Here is a 9,333-nt window from a genome sequence, read left to right as displayed (position 1 = left end):
ATGGCGACTCCTGTACATTTGAGAATCGACGATCTAGTTTGGTGAGATACACAATGAATATTTACATTGTTCAGTCGTTTTTATTTCACTCAAATGCACCCACATGTTACAAAGCAGTGCCGTTTAATGTGGTTTCGTATTTTCTAACGCACGAGAACGCGCTGCTATAATGTAATATCCGCATGTTAGTTGATGATGTTGTTACCCAAACAAATGCTAAGCCAAACCGAGTCAAAATAGAGAACACTACGCACCCTCTACTGAAACAAGAAGGATATTGTTTGCATGTAAACCCATCGCTATCACTTGTAGCTCAGTCGTGGTGATTTGAGAACTGGTATTATGACGTACTTTGATGGGATAAAGCTTTGTGCTTTTACCTTAGCTAGCCTATTACCGTTATTAGCCAAGATGATATCTGTCGCTAGCTTTCCATCTGGTGTTTGGGCTTCCTTGCTGGTCGGTCACACTCACTCACTCACTCACTCCAGGTTTCATTGAAGGCCATATTAATAACGTGATCAACATTCTCGTTTTAGGGGGAAGCTTGGACGCTACCCACCGTGGCCCGGAAAGGTGAGAATTCAGTCTTTGAGTTTAACTGAAAGGGGAATTTCAGTATTTTTTAAACCTAGACCATGTTTTTCCATCATGGGGTCTAAATTAATAATAGGGACAACAATTGTTGTAATTGGTCCAGTATTGAGGGTGCAATGTAATCACACAGGCCCATTCATGCACGTCAAAGTATGTCCACTAAAAGAGCTTTATTTTGCCACTGACAGGCTCTGACTGTTATACGTGTCTGAAGACTTCTATTTAATTTAACTTCTTGTAAGTCGCTTTGGATAAAAGTGTCAGCTAAATGACTAAATGTAAATGTATTTATTTTACTACACTCTGGCTCAAACAGAGGTCTCGCTCTGAAATCCTGTGAGGCGTGTGTTGTTGCAGGAAGAGAGTACTGTGGAAACTTGAGTGAGTTGGTGAGGAAGATTACGTTGTCTTGTTGGGAGTACAGAAAGCGTCACATTATCTAAAATATATAAAGCAGTGGTTTGTGTTTGTGCCTATCCAAATTGTACCAAGAAAGTGTCGAGCCACACGTTGCAAGTTTAATAGAAAACATGGATAAACAAGAGACTGGAAGAAGCGTAAACACAAAGGTCTTATCTGTCAGTGGAATAAAAAGCTCTTTTAATGGAGATACTTTTGACGTGCATGTTTGCCCTGCATGTGTGATTACATTGCACCCCGCTTTGTGGCTTCCGGCTGAAGTGATCTCCCTCAACACTGGACCAATTACAAACAATTTCCGTATTATTCATTTAGATCCCACGTGATCGAAATACAGGGTCCAGTTTAAAAAATATATATATTATGATCAGAATTTCTCTGAACTCATTCTGCACCACGGGTCGGGGCGCCAGAGGGCACTATTACTATTACGCCAGCGCTGACAGTCAATGCTTATCAAAATAAATCGTTTGGTTCCGGTTGCCGACCGACCCTGCCGACTTAGGTGCGACCCAATTTATTTTATGAGTTAAAAAAATAAATAATAATAATTATATATATTTTTTACAATAAAGTTTCATAAAAATCTTAGTCAAACCTTTAGTATTATGGATATTAAACATGCTGGCAGATTACATGCATCCATGTTGTCGTGAGCATTTTAATTAAAGGTGACATGCATTATAAATGGATTTTTTTCAGTGTCTAGCATTGTATTATAGTAATAGTAGTTAGTATCAATGTGTCTGTGTCTCTAAATACCATATTGGCGGATTGCTCTCATTCAGCTCAGACCATTTCCTGCTCGATTTAATTAGGTCATTCTGATTTGACTCGCATCGTGACGTAACGAGGCGAGGATGGAGCGGATGGTGATCCTATTGGCTCTGTGGTTGTAGCGCGCATAGTGAACCCGACACTTCATCAAACGGGGTTTGACAGAGAGTGAGAGAGAGAGGGAGAAACAGATACACCCTCGCGACAGAGCACACATACACACACGCGTCGCGCTGTCGTCTGTCTGTCTCTCTCTCCCCCTCTCTATCTCTCTCTCTCGATTCGGGAGCATAACTAACGCCCCGTCTATGGCTGTAGCGCACAGTGCAACACCTCCTCAAACGGGAGAGAGCGAGAGACAAGGGGACCTGCTAATCTCACACACGCAGCTTTGTTTACACAGTGCTCTGTCTCTCTCACTCACTCACTCACTCACTCACTCACTCACTCACTCACTCACTCACTCACTCATATATATATGGGCGGAGCCAGGCCAACATAGCCTGAAATTCAAAGTGAGAAAAAGGGGGCTTTTGAGTACTTGATTAGAAATATAAAACAATGAAATTTCTTTTAATAAACCTTACAGAGGTGTTCCATAGACTCACAGAAATTGTGTAAAGTTGCCCAAATAGTGCTAGGAATAGCAATGCATGTCCCCTTTAAATAAAGAAATTCCCCATCCATAGTTATGAAAGGTTTTTCCCCCGGACGAGCCCTTATAATTTAACTTACGGTACCTCCAATGAAATAATGTAAATTAACCCTGGGTTCTTTTAATTGAATGTCGGCGAGGTGAACAGAGAGATGAGACAAAGAGTCAGATGGCAGTCTGTAAAGTTTTACCGAACTCTCACGGCACAAATGGATCACAATCCGGACCACGCACCTCCACACGAGCAAGTGCCAAGTGGTGGTCTCGATAATACATTGTCACATCATTTATACATTTGTCGTGGCTGCCCCTCCTCCTGGCTTAATGATTGACAGTTGTCGCGTCATCGCTTGAGGACAAAGAGAATATGAGCGGGAATAAAAGGCACGAGGGAGGGGGATTCCGGGGGATTCTCAGTACATGCTTCATCGTAGAGGTGGGGGCCATCTGCAGTCCCCGGTTGTGGGGGCCTGCACGTCTGTGTATACGAGTGTACTCATTGTCTACCCTAGTCATCACTCTTTTCATCATGACACTTGAGGCAGATCATTGAGAGTTCGAAGCAATTTAACTGATCTATGTGTGTGTATCTGTGTGTGGGGGTTTATGTTATGTGATGTGTGTGTGTGTGTGTATGTGTGTGTTTGTGAGTGTGTGTTTGTGAGTGTGTGTGTGTGTGTGTGTGTGTGTGTGTGTGTGTTTGTGAGTGTGTGTGTGTGTGTGTGGTGTGTGTGGGGGTTTATGTGTGTGTCTAAGTGCAAGAGTTAATGGATGTTCTCTAAGACGCGGTGAGGGGGCCATCTGGTCAACTAGTTTACGGCCCACTGGTCAAAGGTTCACCGGGTCCTGAAGAGTCCAGGCACTTCATCGTGTGCGTGTGTGCGTGTGTGCGTGTGTGCGTGTGTGCGTGTGTGCGTGTGTGCGTGTGTGCGTGTGTGCGTGTGTGCGTGTGTGTGTGTGTGTGTGTGTGTGTGTGTGTGTGTGTGTGTGTGTGTGTGTGTGTGTGTGTGTGTGTGTGTGTGTGTGTGTGTGTGTGTGTGTGTGTGTGTGTGTGTGTGTGTGTGTGTGTGTGTGTGTGTGTGTGTGTGTGTGTGTGTGTGTGTGTGTGTGTGTGTGTGTGCGCGCGCACTAGCAGGATGGATGCAGAAAACGGGGTCATCAGGTCATATTCAGGGAGGAGAAGAATACAGACATGCATACTCCACTGCGCCAGGCCCCATCAGGAATATTATACATTGGGGCCTTTAGATATAACATATTACCAGACATTTATTAACTGATATACCCATCAATGAACTAAAAACCTATCAGTTAGTTGGGTCATCTGTGGCACTTCCGTGACCGTGGAGAGCGAAGGTTCGTTTCTCAATGGATTTGTCATCTAGGAGGGTTAATAAACAAATTTAGCTGGGATGTATTTAAAAAAAAAAAGGCAGGACAAATTTGTGAGAGACCAAAATCCAAAATGGCTGCCGTGGAAATAAACTTTTTAATGGTTTGACCTACAATGATGCACAATTAGGGATGGGTACCGAATGCGTTACTTTTAAAGGTACTTACCAAAACACGTCGGTACTACAGAGTATTGATTCACGTGAGATACCGAAAAAAATTTCAACGTTCACACGCACAATATGCGCTTACCTAGGATTTGACTTGATTCAACAACAAAGCAGAACACGGTCGAAAGTGTAGTTATTTGAAGTTTGGATTTTGTTTAACGACTGAGGTAGGTAGATTACATTTTAGAGACTAAAGTACAGAAAAAAGGTACCGTTGGGTACCGGTATCGATTCACAGGTACCGGTACCGTATCGGTTCAAATGTGAAAGGTACCCATCCCTATGCACAATACATGGTTTCAGAGCTTATTTTGGTCAAGGAATACATATTTGGTGTTTATAACGATTTGACCTATTGTTGACCTTCAAATGCAAGATGGCTGCCAATTTTGAGCTCCAAAAGAGATTTTCTTTCAAAATCGTCACAGAGCCTTCATATTAGGTTCTAATGAAAGCTCTGCTCATGATGAGTTGAGTTATGGACACAGGGGATAGGTGGGTATCTTCCACCATACTCCATCCATATGTGAAAGTTGGAGACATGAGCACCCCTGTTTGCTTCAGCAGGGTGGGTTATTGGCCCCAGATGAGAGGAGAGAGAGGCTCCGTGCGCCTTCAGAATCCTTTGGCAATCTGCGCATGCGTATGGGGAGTAGGTGCTGAAAAAGGGACTATAGCTTGGCCGATTAAGTTCCGATCGATTTGGAATGGGTCGCGCCGTGTTCAGGAGACTCAGGCGTATAAAAGTCTATTCGATCACCCACACACCCACACAGCCGTAGCTACAACCACTTACATCAAGGCTCTCATCCACATTCATTCATTTGCTCCCCCTGCGATCTCCATGATTTCATAATCCCGGTAGTGTTGCGGTGGTCTATGATTGTCTTATTATAAGTATATGCTGCTTTAAAGCGTGCATTGACTATAAACTACATTTCCCATAATGCATGTCAATTATGTGACAGGCAAAGTGGCGGCATCCCATGTAGATGGCAATGTCGCCTACATCAGTGTTTAACTACGGCGATTTCACCATCAAGTCGAATTGAACATCTTCATTAGTGTCATGAATGATGCCAACATGTCCAGTAAGATAAAAGTTGATGGAGATCGAAGGCAGTTTCAAGAAAGATGTGAAAACATGTTTGTGCTTCAAGGATAAGAAACGGTATGACTTTTGTGTTATGATGCGGCGTCTGTCGTCAAAGAGTACAATCTACGTCTGAATTTTGACACCAAACGCATGCCAGATTTAGCCTCTAAGAAAAACAACATTGTCCAAGAATTAAAAGGCAGACTGCAATCGCAGCAGAGTATGTTCACAGGAGCTACAGCCAGAAAACATGCAGCAGTGAAAGCTAGCTTTATTGTGGCTGAAGAAATATTGTCTGAACTGTCGGATCCAAACTGGCTGTGTGACTTTGCTGTTGTGTGACATAACGAGCATCTCGCCAAATGTAATCAGAAGTAAACCAATATAGTAGGGGTGGACGGTATGGTCTAAAATTTATATCACGGCATAATTTGAAGCATAGACGGTAACGGTATATATCACGGTATCAGTGTTTCCGTTAGAATAATTTTTTTCCCCTGATAGGCAGGCTATATAAAGAATGACATCCTCAAGGCATGTAGATTTATAATATTTTTACTTAAAACTAGGCTACTTTTGCGTATAAAGTCATTATATTCCAAATAAAATAAGTCCCCAGTCGAGACTCCGTGCTGCTCCCATTGCAAACAGCGGGGCTGGATGCTGGATTTTGCTAGAAGCATATGTAGCTGCAGAGCCGCAGAGCCAGGGGCGCTTTCAGGTCTGGTCACAGGTAGGGATGGGGATTTTTTTTTTGTTGACTTTTTTCTTTTCATGTCAACGTTCACACGCACAATATATGCTTACCTAGGATTTGACTTGATTCAACAACAAAGCAGTCGGAGCAATGACAAGCCGAAAACTGTCGAAATTGTAGTTATTTGAAGTTTGGATTTTTTTTACGACTGAGGTAGGTAAATTAAATTTCTTGAGACTAAAGTACCGAAAAAAGGTACCGTTGGGTACCGGTATCGATTCACAGGTACCGGTACCGGTATCGGTTCAAATGTGAAAGGTACCCATCCCTAGTCACAGGCCTGCTCGCCTATTGCTTATTAACAGCGGAGGAGTGCTGCCGAGTGCTTCCGCGTTTTCCCTGATTGGCTGCGACACGCCCCGCGGCAGGCGCGGCAGCCGCAGAGCGGAGCGGCAGAGCTTGCGGCATTATGTAGCCGTAATCCGCCATGATTTTCATTCGAAGCTTAGCTCACCTGGCAGCGCAGCGGTCCTGCGGTCCGTTGGTTTTTTTTTTTACTTGTATTCTTTCACCGGTTAAGGTTAGGCATGGTTAAGGTTAAGGTTAGGCATTGTTTCGGAGTTGGTTAAGGTTAGAACTGTTAAGTTTAGGCACTGTTAAGGAGCTGGTTAAGGTTAGAGTTTGTCTTAGAGAATGGCAATATTCTTTCTATGGTTAAGGTTAGGCATGGTTAAGGTTAAGGTTAGGCATTGTTTCGGAGTTGGTTAAGGTTAGAACGGTTACGTTTAGGCGCTGTTAAGGAGCTGGTTAAGGTTAGCGTTTGTCTTAGAGAATGGCAATAGACAGCCTATTTCCGCACTGCCGCTCTCTCGCGCTGCCGCGGTCACATGGTCACTGTCACATTCTTGCACTCCTCCGCTGTTAAAAAGCAACACGCGGCCCGCTCAACAGCGCCCCCCCACCCAATGGCTGAATTGCCAATGGCTGAATTGGAGTATTGCACTGTGCAATACTCCAATTCAGCCATTGGCAATTCAGCCGTTGGGTGGGGGGGGGCGCTGTTGAGCGGGCCTGTGACCAGACCTGAAAGCGCCCCTGGCTCTGCAGCTGCATGCTATTCGCAAATCCACTGCTGCAGCTGTCCTCCCGCTGCAGCCGTCGTTATCATAACACTACACACATATCATAATGTTTACAGCAAACTGTAGTTGATCACCAGGTATGTTTTATTAACGTTGAATAATTCATATAAGAAAAACGATAGGGATATCTCTTACCTTTCTCCACTGGTTAAAAATGCCAGGAACTGAAATTGAAACTTGCTGTGCGCCGCGGTGATATGTGTTTATTATGAAATGACAATTGCGTGTTGACACGCCCACTGCGCGAAGCCTCCTAAATAACTTTTTCCAGTTTGCACATATCTATTATCTATGACTAATTCTATCTATTTTTAGGGGCAAATGCGATTGAAATAGTCGCGCTGTGGTTACATGACGTCATTGCTATTTTAGAGCTGCTCTACCGGTTACACGGTATAGTCAAAATCCATACCGCAGAGCAAATTTATACCGTTTATACCGTCCACCCCTACAATATAGTTGTGAACTGAGACATCCCTTATTTTTGAGTACAGTTACAGTTGTGTGTTCATGCAGAGAAAATGTTTTCTGTAATCAAACTATCTCCCATTAGTTGGATGTATGGCCTCTGCAAGTTTGAGTGCAGCCATATGTTTTTGTAAAATGCTACATCTGTCCCACATGTTCTTAGCAGCTCACAAGTGTTGGTTGCACCATAGTTCTGCCCCTCTGAATGAACCTCATTAAATATGCAATTTAACTGATGGATATACAAAATGTATGTATTTATGTTCATTTAATTGTGTTTATTTCTGCTAAATAAGTATGTACATTTTGTTTGGTTTGGTAAACATTGCACTACATTGCACTATGAACAGTCTATCAGTGTACTGTATGTGTCTAGGGGCAGGTATAACCTCGTTCCCAGTTTTATCTCTGTGAGATAAAGCCTGGTAAAGAACTACTGCCCAAAGTGTCTATGGGGTAGAATTTCCGGTGTATGTATTAGGGATGAATGGGAAATGGGAAATTCTTGGCCGATACCGAAAATAGGAAACAGTTGGCCGAAAACCGAATGCCGAAAGGCCGAAAATGATTAATATAAATATATATAATGTATTTATTTTTCCCCCAGCTACCTGGTTATGGCAAAATACATGATTATGGCTAAACTTAACTTAAATAATATTAATAATCACTATTATTGGCCCATAAAACATTATTCAGCACTTTTGAATGCATACATTAATTCCAGACTGATTGCTGAAAGATTGTACAATTTAAACTTTCTCTTTGCATACAACAAAATGTGCATTAAAGTCGAGTGCATTTTCTTTTCTCTGTAGGATAACTACAACAAAGTGCATTCAGAACAAAGCCAAGGTGCTTTAAAACTGCATAAAGATCTGCATAAAGACACACACATGAGAGGGATAATAGCTTATAGCAGACTTAATGATGTTACTGTCATAATTCATGTATTTATGGAAGGACTGTTGTATTTACTACATCTCCCGTGACTCTTAGCAGGGGATGACGTAGCTTACGAGAGACGAGTGAAAGAGGACCGGAAGCGTTGTTAGCTAGCTTAACGGCTAACGTTAGTTTAAAAGGTTTTAACCACGACGGGCATATAGTAATTGCGAGGATATAAAGCATGTTAAAGACTCATTTATTGGATGCGTTGCTCGCGGAGTTTACATAGAAACAGCGCGACTCCCAAGAGGAGTTAGTTATCACAGGCTGTAGAACTCAGGAAGAGCTGCCAAGCTGCTCACGTTATACGTTGCGCAAAGTCTGTAGCCGCGTTTTGATTACGTCATCACAACAACACTTTAGGTTACGAACGTTACGTAACCCTGTTCTTTGACATTCGGTGCTAAAACCCCTTCGGCTGAAAATGCCTTTTTAATCTTTTATAGTATGTATTTACCCTGGAAGCTGCCTCCGATTTACGAGCGTCTGCTTCGTTCTTTGTTTCTCTGGGGACTATAAACAGATCTGGGCTGACCAGAACCGGTACGGCTGACCGGAACCGGTACACCTGTAGCCTGTACTACTTGTACTTCCATTTAGACCGTTTAGGAGGCATATCTTGTCCAGCCTAGGGCAGGTACAATAAGAGTTTTATTCTTCCTGTTTCTTTCGGCCATGGGATTTAGTGGATCATATTAAGTGAACTATATGTACTGAAGACACGACTTTGGACTGTAACAATTCCATGTACGAATAAATAAAAATGAAATGAAAATGAAAAATACCCTGATCATTGATTGATAGAGTAATATGTGGTTCTTAACCTGATAAATCAAAAGGATTTATGTAAAAATAACGTATACATCTATGCAAATTCATATTGTGGTGGAATTTTAGCTAACAATGACCCAGACTTTGGAACTGAAAGAATGATTACTTGAATCAAGGATAGAAGCTGATAAGCTAAATGT

At 42.5% G+C, this 9,333-nt stretch overlaps 1 protein-coding gene across 1 annotated transcript in view; it reads left to right on the top strand.

Annotated features, from left to right (window-relative positions):
• LOC311247310 (uncharacterized protein) overlaps positions 1 to 9,333 on the top strand; it is a gene marked incomplete at its 5' end in the record, with an annotated part of 63,028 nt that continues 53,695 nt past the window's right edge. Inside the window, 2 exons of the mRNA XM_084337669.1 lie at positions 1 to 41; positions 540 to 576. Coding sequence (XP_084193795.1) covers positions 1 to 41; positions 540 to 576 — 78 coding nt within the window. The remainder of the gene's footprint in view (positions 42 to 539; positions 577 to 9,333) is intronic.

The sequence above is a fragment of the Notolepis coatsorum genome (genome assembly GCF_963971535.1).
Source record: "Notolepis coatsorum genome assembly, chromosome: 20".
NCBI classification, from domain to species: domain Eukaryota; kingdom Metazoa; phylum Chordata; class Actinopteri; order Aulopiformes; family Paralepididae; genus Notolepis; species Notolepis coatsorum.
This window is presented reverse-complemented; position numbering and strand designations above follow the sequence as displayed.